The following is a 20,053-nucleotide window of genomic DNA, read 5'->3' as shown; positions in this document are numbered from 1 at the left end:
GCCCTTTCTGACAGTACGTGCTTTGTTATAATCACTCGGCTGAGTAATGGAATTGTTCTAGATCACTGGAAGGAGCCTGACCTCTGGACACGAGATTGAATATTGTCTTCGTTTCCTATTGGTGCAATTACAAATTACAACAAATTTAGTGGCTTAAGCCCACACAACTTTACCATCTTATAGTTCTGCAGTTAGTCCGGAATGGGTCTTACTTGGCTAAAAGCAAGGTGTCAGCAGGGCTGTGTTCCTTTTGGAGTCTTTAAGGGAAAATCTTTCCTCGTCTTTTCCAGCTTCTAGAGGATTGGATTCTTTGGTCATGGCCCCTTCCTCCTTCTTCAAAGCTAGCTACGTAGCATTGTCAGATCTTTCTTTGACACTGACTCGTCTACCTCCCTCTTCCACGTTTAAGTGATCCTTGTAATCACATGAGACCCATCCAGTTAATCCAAAATAGTCTCCTTATTGTAAGGTCAGCTGATTAGCAAGCTTAATTCTGTCTACAACCGTGACTCTCCCTTGCCATGTAACATACATGCACAGCTTCTGAGAATTAGAATGTGGACATCTTTAGGGGACCATTACTCTTCCTACCATAAATATTATTAGTGCAATTTTTCCCACCTTTAGAACTCAAAATTTCACATATAGATGGTCCCTGACTTACAATGTTTTGTCTTAGGCTTTTTGATTTTACAATGGTTGCGAAAATGATACATGTTCAGTAAAAACCATACTTTGAGTTTGAATTGTGATCTTTATTTATTTATTTAATTTTTTTTGCACTTACTTATTTTTGATAGAGCAACTCACAAGTGGGGGAGGGGCAGAGAGAAGGAGACACAGAATCCCAAGCAGGCTCCAGGCTCCGAGCTGTCAGCACAGAGCCCGACGCGGGGCTCAAACTCACAAACCGCGAGATTGTGACCTGAGCCAAAGTCAGACGCTCAACTGACTGAGCCACCCAGGCGCCCCTGAATTGTGATCTTTACCCAGGCTAGTGATGTGTGGTAAGATATTCTCTCTTGATGCTGGGTATCGGCAGTATCCAGTCAGCCTTGCGACCGACCGTCAGGGTAAACAACTGATACACTTAACAGCCATGCTGTAACCATCAACCATTCTGTTGTTCACTTTCAGTACAGTAGTCAAGAAACTACACGCGATATCCAGTGCTCTATTTTAAAATAGGCTTTGCGTTAGATGATTTGCCCAACTGTAGGTTGATGTAAGTGCTCTGAGCGCATTTAAGGTCAGCTAGGCTAAGTTACGGTGTTCAGTGGGCTAAGTATATTAAATGTATTTTTGATTTATGATATTTTCAGCTTAGAATGGGCTTATCAGGATGCAACTTCATCATACATTGAGAAAAATCTCTAACATGTTTGTTTTTACTATCGATTTTTTTTTTATTATTGAGGAAGAAGAGAAATATTTAGTTGAGATCAGCTTGGGTTTAGATACACAGAAGATGAAACATGAAGGCATCTGGCATGTTGTTGGTTGATTGACAGATCTAGTTTCTTCTGCTTATGTTTTTTTTTTTTTCTTTTTTAATGTTTATTTATTTTTGAGAGAGAGAGAGACAGAGTGTAAGTGGGGGAAGGGCAGAGAAGAGAGGGAGACACAGACTTAGAAGCAGACTCCAGGCTCCAGACTGTCAGCACAGAGCCCGATGTGGGGCTTGAACCCACGAACTGTCAGATCATGACCTGAGCCAAAGTTGGAGGCTTAACCGACTGAGCCACCCAGGTGCCTGCCCCTCTTCTGTTTATCTTTAACTAGAGTTCACAATAACAGGATATTTGAACCATCCAGTCCTGGACACAGCTGAACCATCATGGACATGCATGTGATTTTCTTTTCAAGTCATATCAGAAGCAGAGTCCATCTGGGCCATCTAACACTCTTTGTTTTTATTTTTATCTCTTATTTTTATTAAAAAATTTTTTTTAATCTGTAATTTTTGAGAGAGAGAGAGAGACAGACAGACCCTGAGTGAGGGAGAGAGAGAGAGAGAGAGAGAGAGAGAGAGACACAGAATCCAAAGCAGGCTCCAGGCTCCGTGCTGTCAGCACAGAGCCTGATGCAGGGCTCAAACTCACGAACCGAGAGATCATGACCTGAGCCAAAGTCGGACGCTTAACTGACTGAGCCACCCAGGTGCCCCTATCTAACACTCTTTGAACTTAAAAAAAAAAGTCACTTTAAGTTTTTCAATCATTAATTATTACTAGAGACTTACTCTGACCATCTGTCTCTAAGGCCAATCTGCTGAAACCAGATTCACTAATTATCAGTTAACCATTTATTTCTCATAACTAACATATGATCTTTTTCTTTTGTGTTCCTCTGACCTGATAGTTCTTATCAACAAAAGCCTCGAAGAATCAGGCAGACATGGGTAGCCATACATCTCACCTGGAGAAAAGTCTCTCTCTGGCATGCTATGGCATGCCGCATCAAAGCCACTGGTGATACCTCTCTATCCACATACCATGGTATTATTTAACTATCAAAAAAAATAACAAAAACAAATAAAACTTCAGATTCATTTTTGATTTTATAATATGATCTGAAACACACTGCAGCAAGGAGACCAAATCATGACATTGTTTATTTCATATACTTTCATCTGTTAATAGTTCTCGGGGGGAGAAAAAAGCGAGCAATGGTTAAATGGCATATTTAAAGCTACTTAAAGTACTTATATCTTTGAAACGATTTTTTTAAATGTTAATTTTTGAGAGAGAAAGAGACAGAGCGAGAGCAGGGGACAGACAGAGAGAAGAGACACAGAATCTGAAACAGGCTTCAGGCTCTGAACTGTCAGCACAGAGCCTGACGCGGGGCTCGAACCCACAAACTGCAAGATCATGACCTGAGCCAAAGTTGGACGCTTAACTGACTGAGCCACCCAGGCCCCCCCAGCACCTATATCTTTAGTATTTAAGCAAATATCGTTTGTGAACTTTTATTATTATCACGAGACATTTGTATGCTTCTTGTGTAATGTTTCACACTTACTGTCCAAACACACACACAAAAGTTCCAAATGTGCATTTCATAAAATATGACACATTCCTGGTATACTTGGGTCTCAGAAGTGCAGCGGAATGAGAATGAACAGTAATATATAGCAAATTGCAATCCTAATTGGGTCCCTCAATCTTAACCTAATAAATCTATCTTGTGAGACAATTTATGGATTAAAAGCAGATTCTCTTAAAATGAACACTGTATTTCTAAATTTAAAAAAAAAAATTTTTTTTTCAACGTTTATTTATTTTTGGGACAGAGAGAGACAGAGCATGAACGGGGGAGGGGCAGAGAGAGAGGGAGACACAGAATTGGAAACAGGCTCCAGGCTCCGAGCCATCAGCCCAGAGCCTGACGCGGGGCTCGAACTCACAGACCGCGAGATCGTGACCTGGCTGAAGTCGGATGCTTAACCGACTGCGCCACCCAAGCGCCCCATGTATTTCTAAATTTATATCAACCTTCTGCAAGAAGCACATACATACTTTGTTTCTATGATATTGCTTGCCTATTTTCTACTGGGTCATTTGTCATTTTGTTATTGATTTGTAAACACTCTTTATATATTATGGATTTTAATCCTTTTACGGTATAGAATGCATTTATAAATTTTATTCTACTCTGATTATCTTTTTTTTAAGTTTATGTATTTTGAGAGAGTGAAAGAGAGAGAGAGAGTGGGGGAGGGACAGAGAGAGAGGGAGAGAGAGAATCCCAAGCAGGCTCCATGATGAGCATGGAGCCCGACACAGGGCTGAATCCCATGACTGTGAGACCATGACCTGACCCAGGTCTTACACTGGCTTGAACCCTCTCCTGCATGCATTTTGTTATAAAGATGTTATGCACTTTATGTAGTCAAATCTGTCACTCTTACCATTTTTAATAATTCTCTTTTGTCCTCATTATTAGCTTTATTTCCTTTGAAGTTATTTATCCTTATTATTCATTTAAGTTCTTCTTTTATATTTTTTATTTTTCTGAAACTATCTGGTGGCATATATTTAGGCATAATGGTGGATAGCAAACATAGCCGAATGTGGTTCTTCTGTATTGGGTCATGTCTGCTTTGCCAATAGGCCTGTTTCTTGGATCAGAGAAATGAATGTAGACTTTGTATGCTTATAAATATGTGTGTGCCCAGGGAGTGTTGACTAGCAGACTCTATTTTAAACCGAGTGGCTGAAAAGCAAGCAAGCTCACTTTATTTCATCTTACTTCTTACACAGTTGTCAAAATAAATGACTTTTGGAGTGTAATATCTAGAAGGCTAAACATCAGTATGTTAACAACAGAGGCAAGAGTATGGGTGGTCTATTGTCACCTTTTTTGTTTGTCTGTGTGTCTGATTTTTTCTAGCATGAAGTGTTAATTCAACTTCCTCACATCTCTAAAGAAAGAATAACAAAAGAATCTTGCTTGAGTCCTCCCCTCTTTGTAAGAGGGAATTAGGAATCCTATTTCTTGTCTGGATTTAGCCTATTCAACATTTGGGGACGATAACATCTTGAGTAGAATTCAGAGGATATTTCTAAGAAATATAACACATTTAAAGTCCATTTATAAGTAAGGTATTAAAAGCAATTTGTATGACTGTGGGTCACAGTGGGAGGTGCAGTTACAAACGTTGATGGGTGATTTTTCTTTTTAATGACCACAACTAAAATGCAACATTTAATTATGCATCCCAGTCTACTCAAGGGGAAATCTCTTGCTTAGCCACAAATGGCTTTGAAAATGAGACTGTGTGCTTTTTGTGCCCCATAAGGATTGCAAAAGGTCTCTCTGATATTAAAGAGTTGACACAGGTGACAAAGAGTTGACCAACCAAGACTTAGGAATCTATTCAAGCAGACAAGAGATATTACTTCCAGGATGTAACAGTGTCACCTGTGAAAATCAGAAATACGAATTCTCTCAATATAGGTTGCTCTCTGAGTGGTGAGTGGGATATAAGGAGGTGGGTGGGAGGATGTCCAGTCAAGTGCATGACCAATAAATTTTGTGAACAAAGCAACATCTTGTATTTGAATATTTTGTCTTGGCCTCCCAAAGACTGACCCAAAGGAGGCAACTGCCCAAAAGAGGCAAGTTAGCTAATGGCTAAGGCCTTTAGTTTTAGGTTCATGGAGAACCTGGGTTGATCCTAGTTCATTCCCTACTAGCTGTGTGACATTGGACACATTAGCAATTCCCTAAATCGTAGTTTTCCTACTGGAAAGAGAGAGGTATTAATTTTGTACTTCATAAATGCAAAGGCTTAAAGTAAGTGATGTATACAAAATGCATTTGTCATATAGTAGGCACATGTAAGAGGTCATTGAGCTGAAACCAATGAGGTACTGGTGGGACTAGTACAGATCTGTTGGGGCCACTGGTCAATTCTTGTTCCTCATCTTGAAATATCAGTAGCATTTGGCACTTCCTCCTCCTTGACAAATTTAATTCACTCGGGTTACTGGCAAACATAATATGCTATACACAGTATTCATTACTAACCCTAGCGGTAGCCTGAACCCTGTGTTGTGATACAAGTTTCATTATCATCAACAAATATTTATTCAGCCTTCACATATTCCCAGATTCTTTGTGGTCACGGAAAGCTATTTGGGTGGGCTGTAATTCAAAATTACTGTAATTACTAATTACTGTAAATTCAAAGTTCTGGTGTCCAGAAATTGGAAAACATGGTAAACAGAATTCTTTAGGAAATGTCTTAATTAACTTCATTACTGCCTTGGGTATTTTATAGAGCAATAATTTGTTTGGTTCTTTGCAATCATTCATTCCGTAATTACACACTGAGAATATAGCATGGGTTTTGTGTTGTGCATTAAGAACTCCAAATTAAACAAGGCCAGTGGCCTGCCCTTGAGGGGCTCATAGATTATTACAGATGAACAAATAATTGGAACATGACGTATTGTGACCGCCAGCAAAAATATGGACAAGATACAGTGTTGACAAAAGAAGGGAGTTTGCAGCATATGTAGTTGGGTCAAGGGAAACTTTCACAGATGTGGAGATGACTGAACTCGGTTTGGAAGGAAAATTAGGAGCTCAATAGGGCCAGCTTGATGGACAGGATGGGAGAGTATGATATAAATTTGTGAAGAGAGATTATTTATTTATTTATTTTTAATGTTTATTTCTTTTTGAGACAGAGAGAGAGACAGAGCATGAACGGGGGAGGGGCAGAGAGAGGGAGGGAGACACAGAATCGGAAACAGGCTCCAGGCTCCGAGCGGTCAGCACAGAGCCCAACGCGGGGCTCGAACTCACGGACCGCGAGATCATGATCTGAGCCGAAGTCGGCCACTTAACCGACTGAGCCACCCAGGCACCCCAAGAGAGATTTAAATGTGCAAAGAAACAGGTTGTGGAAGTAACAAGTTGGGTTGAGGCACCCACACCAATTTGGCAGAAACATAAGTGGTTCTCTAAAATGCCTAGAGAGGTGAGCAGAGACTAGCAGGGGCTAGTTCACAATGAGTTGAACACTGTGCTAATGAGATCTGATCTTTTTTTTTTTTTTTTTTAATTTGCTCTTTTGAAAGACTTCATTTGTAGAATTGCTCTGTACTGGAGAGGACTTCACTGGAGACTCCAAAGTAATACCAAATTTATCTGGGCAAACCTTAAGGCAGTCTTAAGATGCATTAAGACTAGATGACTTTCTGGAAGTTTCATATGTAAAAATACTATTTTTCCTACAATAGTTTCATACAGTAAAAAAATTACTATCGGATGTGTGTATGTGTCTGCCTTTATCAGCTAATGATTTACTTAATCTTCCAAATGTGTTACTTTTGCGAGTAAAAGTTGGCACCAGCTGGATGGGACATTGGAACAAGAGGAATAAACTAGGACTGACCCACACAAATAAGGACATATGACCAACCAATTGGGCTGATGGCCCAGGTGGAGAAATCAATGTTCCTGCTCTCTGGGAGCTCACATGCTGAGTAAAGAAGAGTGGGTGTGATGCGATGGAACATTCTGTAACTGTGAACTCCAAATATGGGAATGAAGGTAGGGTAGGCTTGGATTTCCTGTCCGTCCATATGGGTTAAAACGAGAGCTCAGAATGCTGATAGCACCCAAAACTCTAGTTTCGTTCTTGAAAGACCGTGTGTGACAGAGATCGCTGGGCAACGAAATTGTGCTGCCTGTTTCTCTTGGGAAGTCTGTAAACATGAAGCTGTTTCTGGTTCTCATTATGCTGCCCTTTGAGGTCCTACCAGCAGGTAACTTGTCCAAATGTACCATGAAACCCTAGGAGATACTACTCTGTCTGTAGGAGCGGAGCCAGGGCCTTCAGATTGTTGCTGTCTTGCCAATGTCATCAAAAGTACCCACTCTCCCTGAGTCTGTGTCTTAGAAGAAAGCATTCAGGGTGGTAAGAAGACATCAGGGCTGTACTCTTGGAAGTCCTTTCCAAAGGGAGGCATGAACCCATCCTCTAGAATGATCTTTGTAATTGAACATAGTTTTCACACAGGAACCTCACCATGCCTTTTTCCATCCAAACTCATTTTCAGCCTATGCTACAACAGTAATGAGAACAGTACAAGCTTTGGAATCATGTAGATGTGAGGTTAAAATATATCTTGATCTCTGGTTAGTTGTATGAATCGGGCTAATTATTCCCTTTGAATTTCAGTTTTCTCATCTGTCGATTGAGTATGGATGACCCAGTTTCATAATGATTGAATTTCATGTGAGGAAATGTCTCTTTTCTCCCTCTTTGTTCTGTGAGCTTGTCCAAATATGGGTACAGGGGCAAATAAAGAATTAAAAGCAGGCGATTTAGGACCTCAGTACAATACTCCGAATAGTTTGGATCTCTAGGGAGATGGGTACACATGGAATTGAGTTTGATTCCCTGGGCAACACATTTATTTGAGACAAAAAGGAGGAGAGAGAGAGAGAGAGAGAGAGAGAGAGAGAGAGAGAGAGAGCAGAGCCAGGAGGAGCATGGTTATGAAGACACAGAGGCTGGATAAAGGAAGTTCTCTGCAGCATTTATTGCGGAGACCCACGAGGTGTTGGCAAAGGGAGATTTCTGCTGCCCGTGTCAATGAGTGTGAAACCCACTGTCTCTCTTAACTTAAAAAGCCCTGTCTGTGATACTCTTTTAAAGGTTAACTTGGCTTTGAGTCATGCCACGGTGGCAAGTTGGCACTCTTTGGGGACATTGGACCGGGGTAAGGCTGAGCGAGTACTGACTTTGGAGCATGGGAGACAGAGTCAGATTTGCCAGAGTCCAGGGGTGGGACATAACAACACTTGATAACCATGCGTTGGTCTCTCTTTTCTGGTCATATAGTTCTGATGTTCTCAGAGATAACTGGGTATTGGCTAGGAGCCTGGGGTTTTGATGTCCTTAATTTGGGATGATTTGCCAGGAGGAGGCGCTTCGTTTTCTCTCACCAGCATAAGGTTGACTTTGGAACCACAGGAGGCCAAAACTTACGGGAACCACACACGCCTTCTACTCTGCCTCCGGAACTAATCCGCGTCCAATGTTGTTTTCTGTGCACAGATACGGCATGACCCAGGAAATGCTTTAGTAATATAACAGGCTACTGCCGGAAGAAATGCGAGATGGGGGAAATCTATGAAGTGGCATGTCGAAATGGGAAATTATGTTGTGTTAATGAAGGCGAAAACAAAAAACACAAGAAAGCCCCAAAGTCGCCTTGCTTTTTGGTACAGTCTGATGGGAAGATGGACTATGTTATTTTACCCACTACCACACTTCTTACAATCCAGATATGAATCAGGGGCTGGCTCCGCTGGTCTCCACTCTTCTTAAACCAAAAACGCCACCTCTTCCGACATCCTGGGGCAAGAGATGTATCTACTTCTTCTGTGACCTTGATTCTCCACATAATAAAGGTTGTTTTTTTTTTTTTTTTGCTTTGCTCTGGATTTATTTATTAATGTATTCACTTATTTTTTTGAACACTTTAAACATAGAGGAATAGTTATCATGTTCCAGGCATTCATCACGCTGGTAACATGGCTGACGTAGAGATGAAAAGAACATATTGGTAGAGGTGGAAGTTAGCCACCTAACTTTTCCACATCGTCTGTGCAATTTCATAGCATTTCAAATATTGCTTCTTTTATTTATGTATTTTTGTTTTTGAGAGAGAAAGAGAGAGAGCATGTACTTGCACACGTAAGAGGGGGAGGGGCAGAGAGAGACAGAATCTTAAGCAAGCTTTGTGCCCAGTTGGGAGCCCACTATGGGGCTCTACCTCACAACCCTGAGATCATGACCTGAGCCGAAATCAGGAATTGGACACCTAACCGACTGAGCCACCCAGATGCCCTACTCTTAGTCTAAGCAGATCTAAATGTCCCAGCTTTGTGGGGGTGGGGGGGGTGGGGAGGGAGGTGGTGGTGAATACAGGGGGTTTGGCTAACAAGAATTCGTTAGAAGAAGGCATGATATTGGAATATTTTCATAGCATTTATTGGCCAGGTCTAATGGACAGTAATGACAGCTAGTGATAGTTCCAATACAGGTTACCCCTCCTATCCAAAAGTAAAGTTGATCCTAGGAGACCTTTCATAGGCCAAAATGGTGTGAAGTGAAGAAGCAATTACCACGAACTTATATGGGAAAGTATTGGAGTGTGCTGGACCCAAAAAATAACCACTCTTAGGCTTTTCAGATACCTTTGGACACATCTTGCTAATGGATGCACAGAATAAATCAAGATAAAGCACTGATGCGCCCAGACACAGTTCAAAGCTATGATGGTTTCATGCTGAGATGCTGAATGTAGGTCCTCGGAAAGGAGCTTGGCGCCCCCCCCCCCGCCCCCGGGTCCCCCGGGCCGCTCCACTCTCACTGCTCACAGTGCCCACAGCTTCTGTAATGGTTTGCTGCAAAACCAACATTGCATGCTATTTTTGCTTTTTGCCTTTTTAATGCAGCAGGCAATATCTTCTTCAGATCTCATGCAGTTAGTGAAAACAGGTACTAATGCAGGTGTTTTGTAGAAGTGAAGTCACGTAACTGGGAACTTTCAAAAAGTGGGGGACACCTGTACGCCATTTGAAGCTCATTTAATGTGTATGGTCCATTTCCTTTTTTAGTAGCAATTTGAACATTCAGTTGACACAATTTTAAGGCTCTTTTACTCTTAGAATCTTTAAAACCGTTACATATTCAATAGTTTGTGAACAGTGAAATTTACAAGCTCTCAGTTTCAAGGTGAATGAGGTCTGCGGGTCTGATGTGAAATTCAGTGACCATAGTTGAGCACACTATGTCCTATAATTGAAATGGGCTAGGACGGTAGGACTTAAGTGTTCTCTCTCTTTTTCTCACATACACTCACAACAAAACAAAAAACCAAAACCCAAACCCCCAAAAACCACTAGGTCAAGATGAAGAGGTAATGGGTGTGTTAATTAACTAGATGGGGAGAGAGTCCTTTCATGCCATACACATATATCAAAGCACCATGATGCACACTTTAAATATCTTACAATTAAAAAAAAATTTTTTTTAACGTTTATTTATTTTTGAGACACAGAGAGACAGAGCATGAACGGGGGAGGGTCAGAGAGAGGGAGACACAAAATCTGAAACAGGCTCCAGGCTCTGAGGTGTCAGCCCAGAGCCCGACGTGGGGCTCGAACTCAGGGACCGCGAGATCATGACCCGAGCCGAAGTCGGCTGCTTAACCGACTGAGCCACCCAGGCGCCCCAAATATCTTACAATTTGTAAGTCAATTCCACCTCAATAAAAACTGCAAATAAATAAATAAAAAACTGTGTGGAATTTAAAGCCTCATACACGAGAGAGACATATTTAAGAAGCTTCTCATGAGCGAGGCAGACTTTCAGTAAGTGATGATGCCCTCCAGATGAACAGAACAGAATATTTTGTGGTGACATTCATTAATGTTGCTTGGTTAAAGTATTGGCCAGAAATAACTTTTGTGGAGCTGACATTTGCTCATCTGAGATAAAGAAATCAATGGGCCTTATCCCTCCACGCGCAGCACCCAGCTTGTCTCACTGGGACAACAGAGAGACACATATTTAGGTGGATACGTTAACATTTTAAGGATCTACGAAGATCTTACTTTTAGTCGTTGTGGATTTTGAGAATTCTGGAGACATGTACAGGAAACCAGGACCAGACTAAATTGTAGAAATTTAGAAATTATTTTGTTGATGATTTCGCCATAGGAACTAATGTATGACTGTTTCAGTCTAACTCTCAGAGGGGTTTTTCAAGGGGCCCAGATAAGAAAGCCCGTTCTTTATCTCAATACTTCATAAGCCCCTCTTTTTCAGTATTCCGTCACTGTGGATCACCAGAGGCATTTTTAGGGAGGGTCCATTTTGTCACCATGGTATGAAGAGGGATCTTGTCCATTGTCTTTAATCTATGTGTGTCCTCTATTCTGTATGAGTCCATTGATAAATTAGATACACGAATCTGTTTTGGCTTAGTTTCAGATCAACCAGTGAAGTGTTGCCTGGTCAGGAGCGAGGCGTAATGAACTGAACAGATAAATCAAGCCTCAAACTCCGCTTTGAGTGGTGGACCTAATCTTTGCTTGGACTTTCCCCCTATGATACTTTTTGTATCCCCTTTATACTCATAGAAGAATGGATGTGGTCAGTATTGTTAGATACATGTTTTTTGGTCCTTATTTTTATATACAAAGTTAAGTTGAAATCCGATACTTTAATTATGTATCCTGTGGCACAGGCAATATTATTAGTGCCTTATTTCTTTTGGATCTTAGAACACTCTCCGAAGTCTTATTTATAGAATATTGTGAAATTTCCAGAATGTTCCAGATACATTTTTCTAAGAAGTCTCAGCATTTGGGACCACTAATCTCTGGGGGGGGGGGGGGGGTCTTGGACAATGATCATGAAAGGTGCCAGAGATAGTAATCATTTCCCATCCACATTCATACCTTCTTAGAAAGTTTGCTCATAGCCTTTCTCAGGGAATCTATTTCAGTATGCCCTGGCAAGAGAGTAGAGGGCCAGAGAACCTTATTATTTTGACTACGAGTAATTGGACCAGGGTGGATGACAGATGTATATGTAGAGACTGAACTCTTTTGGATATCCAAATTGGGTCCTGGTGCACTGATGAATAGGAAAAGATAGAAAGAGAAAGTGAGGGAGGGAAGGCGGGAGGGAGGGAGAGAGAGAGGGAGAGAGAGGGAGAGAGATTTCTAGTTACTGGTTCTAGACCTTTAGGCCTCATGTAATTACTAACATTTCTTATGATAGGTGGGCTTGAGTGGGCGTATGTTCCTATGACCTCATATCTAAGACATGAAAATTGTGTATAGGGCAAGTTTTCAGGCACAGAGGTACAAATAGAAGGTTTGCTCATTAGTAATACTTAATTAGTAAAGACTAGGGTGGGGCGCCTGGGTGGCTCAGTTGGTAAGCATCCAACTTCAGCTCAGGTCATGATCTCGTGGTCCGTGAGTTCGAGCCCCGTGTTGGGCTCTGTGCCCAACAACTAGTTTTAGAGATAGCCAAGTACTTAAGAGACGCCATGTTCAAAGCAACTTTATGATGATATTTTGTGTTTGTAGTTCTAATTTAGCTTCGATTACTCAGTGGCCCTTGGGAATATGTAGATATTCATTGACCCAGTGTGATACTTTTCAAGCTTTCTAAAAATAGCCAATAAATATTAGAAAACATGATCAGAGCACCTGGGTGGCTCAGTTGGTGAAGTGTTTGACTCTTGATTTTGGCTCAGATCATGATCTCATGGTGGTGGGATTGAACCCCAGGTCAGGCTCTGCACTGACAGCATGGAGCCTGCTTGGGATTCTCTCTTTCCCTCTCTCTCTCTCTGCCCTTGCCCCACTCATTCTCTCTCTCCCTCTCTCAAACTAAATAAACATAAACAAGAAAAAAAAAAAAAAGAAAACACGATCAAACGAGTAGAAAATGATTGTATGGAATAATAATTCGGATATTATTAAATAATCCCTCCCAAATAGTGCAGGTTAGATAAATGTGACAAGCCCAGATGCCATTAAGTAATATTTCCTGAGTCCAAGAATCAGGTCATGTAAGAGTTACGTACATCTGAAATCGCTACCTTATGTCAAATTGGAAGCACAGAAATGATAGTACAGCTGTCTTGTAGCACTATTTTTTTTTTTGTTTTTTGTTTTTTGTTGTTGCTATCTTTCAACCTGGTAAGGGTTGGAAGGCAATTACCTGTAACTTCTACAAATAAAAATGAATTACGATGTATAAAGTATAGTTAACCAGTTTGAAGTAGTAAAATGTAAATTTAGTAATGTATCTGTATTCTTTAGTTAAGGTTAGTGGTATAAGCATTGCCATGCTGGGAAAGCTCCCTCCCTCCTAGAAAAACCACATTTTATTTATTTTTTTTTTATTAAAAACATTTTTTAATGTTTATTTTTGAGAGAGAGACAGAGGCAGAGACAGAGACAGAGGCAGAGACAGAGAGCATGAGTGGGGGAGGAGCAGAGAGAGAGGGAGACACAGAGTCCAAAGCAGGCTCCAGGCTGAGCTGTCAGCACAGAGCCGGACACAGGGCTCGAACCCACGAACCGTGAGATTGTCACCTGAGCCAAAGTCGGACACTTGACCGACTGAGCCACCCAGTCGCCCCTATTTATTTTTTTAAAGTTTATTTCTTTATTTTGAGAGAGAGAGAGAGAGAGAGAGAGAGAGAGAGAAAATGCACATGCAAGTGGGGGAAGGGGCAGAGAGGAGAGAGAGAATTCCAAGCAGGCTTCGAATGCTATCAGTGCAAAGCCTGATGTGGGGCTCGAACCCATGAACTGTGAGATCATGACCTGAGCTAAACTGAGTCAGACGCTTAACTGGCTGAGCCATCCAGGTGCCCCCAAAAAGCATATGTTAAGTAATATGCAATTAATGACTTACACAGACACACAGAATATCCCCCAAAGTTCGCACAAAGCCAATCTTTATTTTAAAAAGCTAATGTACAGTGAATATTGGGCATTACCCAAATTAGAAACCGTGGGGCTTCAAAGGATATCATGGTGAAAATGTAAAGGTAATCCACAGAATGGGAGAAAATTTTTGCAAATCATGTATTTGATAAGGGACTTGTATCTAGAATATATAACGACCTATTGCATCTCAACAAAAAAAAGACAGCCCGATTAAAAAGCATACAGAAAATGGCCCCCATCTTTATGTGCATTAGGGCAACTGGTAGTGCTGGGAAGTGGATACATAGCCGTCTGTTGTCACTGTTAGTGACCTCAGGTCTGTGGAACGGGACCTTAAAGACAGCCAGAATGGGTGAAATGGTGACAATGGGGGGTGGGGGGGAAGGCTGCTCTGGAGGCCAAAATCTGTCATCAAATTGAGTAAGATTTTGGTGACTTCAGTTTGCCACGTGATAAAATCTTAAAGGCATGGATCAAACTGAATAAGGGTTGGTTACCTTTAAAGATAAAGATAAAATTCATCTAACCACCTAACCACTATAGAAGCATTGAGCAAACCAAGGGCAGGACTCATGGAAATAAGTGAAGCTAAAACTAAAATCAGAAGATCTCCAAGCAAACCTCATCTTGAAGTGACTGATGAGCATAAAAACGATACCAAAAAAGATCTGTTTATATTAAAAACTTCCCAACTGATGCAACTCTTGATGACATACAAGGGTGATCAGAGATAGAGGCCAAATACTAAATATTCAGATGAAAAGAACATTGCACCAAGTATTTAAGGGATCAATATATGCTGTGTTTGATACTATTGAATCTAAGAAGTTTGTTGAGACTCCTGGACAGAAGAACAAAGACAGGGACCTAATAATGCTTTTCAAGGAAGACTACTTTGGAAGGAGAAGCAGAAGCAGAAGAAGAAGAGAAGAAAGAGAAGAAAGAGAAGAAGAAGGCAGAGGGAGTGAAGGAGGAGGGTAGGGAGAAAGAGAAGGATGGTGAGGAGGAGGAGGAGAAAGAAAAGGAAAAAGAAGAAGAAAGAAGGCAAAATGAAGAGGCTAAATTATATCCCAAACGAGAAAGAAGAAAAACAAAAGTTAGCAGAAAGTGCTGAAATGAAATCTCTTGCAGAAAAGATTGGATGCTTGATGAAATTTTGGGGCAGCTTAGATGAACAGACCATGGAGAAGATTTGCATATTTAAAAAAATTTTTTTTAATGTTTTATTTATTTTTGAAGGAGAGAGAGAGACAGAGCATGAGTGGGGGAGAGGTAGAGAGAGAGAGGGAGACACAGAATCCAAAGCAGGCTCCAGGCTCTGAGCTGTCAGCACAGAGCCTGACGTGGGGCTTGAACCCATGGACCGTGAGATCATGACCTGAGCTGAAGTCGGATGTTCAACCGACTGAGCCACCCAGGTGCCCCTTGCATATCTTTTTCTTAAATCATGGTGAAATAAAATGGATAGACTTTGTCAGAGAAGCAAAAGAGGGAATAATTCTATTTAATGAAGGAGCTAAGGAGACATTGGATAAAGCCAACGATGCAAATGATGGTAACTTATAATAAAGGAACAGAGAAGTGACCTGGGAAGTACTAAAAGAATGACATGGAACCAGAAGCGTTGAAAAAAGTCATAAATCTGGGATGCCTGGGTGGCTCAGTCAATTGAGCATCTGACTTTGGCTCAGGTCATGATCTCACTGTTTGTGGGTTCAAGCCCCACCACGGGCTGTCAGCGCAGAACCTACTTCGGATCCTCTGTCCCCTTCTCTCTCTGCCCCCTCCCCTGCTCATTCTCTCTCTCTCTCCCTCTCAAAAAGATAAATAAACATTAAAAAAAAGAAGAAGAAAACTGAATTACGTCCCCTTCAATGTCACCTGTCAGAAAGGAAAACTTTTTTGTTGTTTAATGTGTCTTTTTTGTTATCCAAATGACGATTTAAAAAAAAATGTATCATTCTGTTTGTGTTATTTAAAACATTTTTTAAAAATGTTTGTTTATTTTTGAGAGAGACAGAGACAGAATGCGAGTGGGTTGGGGCAGAGAGAGGGAGACACAGTATCCGAAGCAGGCTCCAGGCTCCGAGCTGTCAGCACAGAGCCCGACGCGGGGCTCAAACCCACGAGCTGTGAGATCATGACCTGAGCTGAAGTTGGACGCTCAACCGACTGAGCCACCCAGGCGCCCCTCTGTTTGTGTTATTTTAGATGATTTAAGTATGAAAAGAAAGATTCTTCCACTAAATTGCTTTTATAAGCAATGAGAATGTGTTAGTACAAACTAATAAAATATATATACAATATAAAAAGAAAAAAATGGACAAAAGATCTGATAGATATTTCTCCAAAGAAGATACACAAATGACCAGTAAATGCATGAAAAAAAGTACGCAACATCACTAGCCATCAGGTAAATGCAAGTCAAAATCATAATGACATGCCATTTCACTCTCACTGGGATTGCCATAATCAGAAAGGCAGATAATAACAAGGTTTTTTTTAATGTTTTTAATGTTCGTTTACTTTTGAGAGACAGACAGAGTGTGAGTGGGGGAGGGGCAGAGAGGGAAGGAGACACAGAATCGGAAGCAGGCTCCAGCCTCTGAGCTGTCAGCACAGAGCCCGATGTGGGGCTCGAACTGATGAACCGTGAGATCATGACCTGAGCCAAAGTTGGATGCTTAACCAACTGAACCACCCAGGTGCCCCTACAAGTCTCAGTGTGGATATAGAGGACTTGGAACCCTCATACCCTGCTGGTGGGGATATAAAATGGTGCAGCCATATTGGAAAAACAATCTGGTGGTTCTTCAAATGTTAAACATAGATTTAAACGATCTGACAATTGCACTTCTAGTTATATATGCAGAGAAATGAAAACATACTTCCACATAAAGACTTGTGTTCATAGCACCATTATTGATAATAGTCTAGGTCACATGTCTGCACCCTAGGAGCAACTTTGGTTTTTTTGTTTGTTTGTTTTTAACAACTTTGGGTTGTACAGACTCATTCCTACAACCAAAATAAGAATTGTGTTGAAGAAGTGTTTAGAAGCCAATACCCTGACAGTTGTCCATGACACTAGTTTTGAAATAAGAATTCAGGAGCAAGAATAAAGAATTCTTCCTTTAATGTGGCTGGAGCTAGAGTAGATTTTCAGGGACAGAATCAGAGTAATTGGCCTAGCCTTAGAGATCCCACTAGAAAGGGAACAGGCGTGTTGTGAGGAGACACTGCACTACAACCTACAGTGCTTCATTTTTGAGGAAACGAGAGACACCGCTCTTGGGTTACAGTTCAAGGAAAAAATTCGATATTTCTCAGGGCAATGTCTCAGCTTCAGAGCCACCTCAGTGTGATCACACCACATTCCCAGGCACAGAAGACACAGTCACCTTTCCCTCTAAGAGTGGGCTAGGTGAGGCAGAGAGTGAATTGGGGCATGAAATTGTAGCAAGGTCAGTGGACGGTAGGTGACTTGGGCGACTGTAGGGAAGGAAGCAGAATCAGCACCCTCTATAGGAGCTAAAACTAAAGATTTATTTATTATTTCAACAGACTTACTACGCACATCCAATGTCGGATGCTGCTGTCAGTTTGGTGTATTGTCAGGATCTCACTGAGCTTCATTTGTCAACTCTGCCATAACTGTTAAAACTGTACTACTGGCTCAATCCATGGCTTCCAGAGTTCATTTAAGGGACTTACATCAGCAGCTGATGTTGCGATAATGACACAACACAAGGACATATACTATCCTTCAGGGAATGACGTCACCACCACCCAGTTTCTCATGTCACTGTGGGCTGAAACCAGGGAGTCATCCTCACTCCCACCACCTCCAATGAATAATCAACTACTATAAATCATAGCTACTAAATACCTCTCAAATCTACCCACTCTGTTCCATCTTCACTGTCTTGACTTTGGTCCAAGCCAGCTGTCTCCTAGCCCATTGTGGTATCTGTTCTCTCCCTATTTTCTCCCAGTTTCAATGCATTTTATTCACTCAATACAGAGCAATTTAGAAAGTGCAGACTTGATCACGTCATACCCTGCTTAAAAAAATTTTTTTTTAATCTTTCCATTGGTAACTTTATCATTTTTTTTTCCTGCTTAAAATTCTTAGTGGCTTCGCTTCCTATTCCTCTTCAGTTAAAGATGAAAATGGTCTACTAGCCCCTGCCCTATTAGTCCGTTGGTCTCCTTCGCCCACATCTCCAACATCATCCTTTGTCCTGCAGTCTGCCCACGAGCCGTTTTTTGACTTTTCTTTCTTTGCATGTGGATGTCTAGTTGTTTAAGCACCATTTGTTGAAGAAACTATCTTTTCTCCATTGAATTGCTTTCCCTCCTTTGGCAAAGATCAGTTGACTATAAGTATGTGGGTCTATTTCTGGGCTCTCTATTCTGTTCTAGTGATCTGCTTGTCTTTTTCAACAATGCCACACCATCTTGATTACTGTAGCTCTATAGTAAATCTTGATGTCTGGTAATGTCCATCTTCAAGACTGTTCTCTAAATAATGTTTTCGCAGTGATATGTAAGCACCAAATTGGCACATTTTAAAATTATTAAAAAAAATTTTTTTTAATGTTTATTTATTTTTGAGACAGAGAGAGACAGAGCATGAACGGGGGAGGGTCAGAGAGAGGGAGACACAGAATCTGAAGCAGGCTCCAGGCTCTGAGCTGTCAGCACAGAGCCCGACGCGGGGCTCGCACTCACGGACCGCGAGATCGTGGCCTGAGCCGAAGTCGGCCGCTCAACAGACTGAGCCACCCAGGCACCCCAAAAATTATTTATGATTTAATAAACATATTCTACAGGGAGAATTCTAGAGCTTGGAAAACTCCAAGTTTTACGGTTTGCATTGGTATACGCGGATTCTGATACACGCATTTGTTTTAGGAATCAGTTCATAATGATTCCGCTTGCTTCAGGTCCCGTTGATGTTTCCAAACGCTCAAGTACTATCTATTTCCGTGTGTAAATAATGGATTTGAACTTAACAGTGATCCTGGAGTGATTGTAAAGATACAAAGAAAGAGCACTAGTGTTAGTTACTTCAGTTCTGTCATTCTGTGTGATCACTTTTGTGTTTATCCAAACAGTGAAAGAGAATGCAAGTTGTAATATTTTTGTATGGTTAGTACCAATTTTAATTCATATATGAAATATTTTTATGGATTTGAATTGTATATTTAAGATTGAAATTTATTCTTCTTTTAGGTTTTATTTTAGTTATTTATTTAAAAAATGGTTTTATTTTTGAAAGGGGGGGAAGGGCAGAGAGAGGGAGACACAGAATCTGAAGCAGGCTCCAGGCTCTGAGCTGTCAGCACAGAGCCTGACATGGGGCTCGAACCCATGAACCATGAGATCATGACCTGAGCTGAAGTCAGATGCTTAACCTACTAAGCCACCCACGTGCCCCAAGGTCTTATTTTAAAATAAAAAAAATAGAGATGCCTGGGTGGCTTAGTCGGTTAAGTGTCCAACTCTTGACTTTGGCTCAGTCATGATCTCACAGTCATGAGATTGAGCCCGGCATCATGCTCTGTGCTGGGCTCAAAGTCTGCTTAAGATTCTCTCTCTCCCTCCCCCTCTGCCCCTCTCCCACTTGTGCACTCATGCGCTTGCTCGCTCTCCCTCAACATAAAAGAAAATAAATTAATGAAAATTATTGCTGATTTTTACATGATTATTACAGGCAGATTTTGTTGTGTGTTGTATTTTATTGCATGGCAATAAAAAGTGATCCACTCTCGGTGTCAGCTATGCCAAGGACTCCCCCCTACCCTTTTCTACTCCATCTTCCATGGGTTACTGTCTCTGGGGAGGAGAGAGGGAAAGAGTAAATCCCTCTTTATGCGACTGGGCCAACACTGCAACATCTTGTGCTCTGTGAGGTAACTGATGTGTTTTGTGTGGCAGGTGTTCAAATCCTAGCTTGTTCATGGGGTACCTGACGGATTCTTTGAGACGCTCTTCAGACCTCCTACTGCCCAATTTGGGGGGGGGGGGGGGGGGG

At 41.3% G+C, this 20,053-nt stretch overlaps 1 protein-coding gene and 1 pseudogene across 1 annotated transcript; both read left to right on the top strand.

Annotated features, from left to right (window-relative positions):
* The first annotated feature begins 6,970 nt into the window (after positions 1-6,970).
* Positions 6,971-8,920, top strand: DEFB128 (defensin beta 128). Its single transcript, XM_040447428.1, is given in 2 exon segments — positions 6,971-7,283; positions 8,582-8,920. Coding segments are annotated over 2 exon segments (288 nt in total). The 5' UTR covers positions 6,971-7,231; the 3' UTR covers positions 8,818-8,920.
* A 2,760-nt stretch (positions 8,921-11,680) lies between these two features.
* Positions 11,681-20,053, top strand: part of LOC121012045 (lupus La protein homolog) — a 13,977-nt pseudogene continuing 5,604 nt past the window's right edge.

The sequence above is a fragment of the Herpailurus yagouaroundi genome, unplaced genomic scaffold (genome assembly GCF_014898765.1).
Source record: "Herpailurus yagouaroundi ecotype Mexico unplaced genomic scaffold, PumYag 196, whole genome shotgun sequence".
Lineage (NCBI taxonomy): Eukaryota > Metazoa > Chordata > Mammalia > Carnivora > Felidae > Herpailurus > Herpailurus yagouaroundi.
This window is presented reverse-complemented; position numbering and strand designations above follow the sequence as displayed.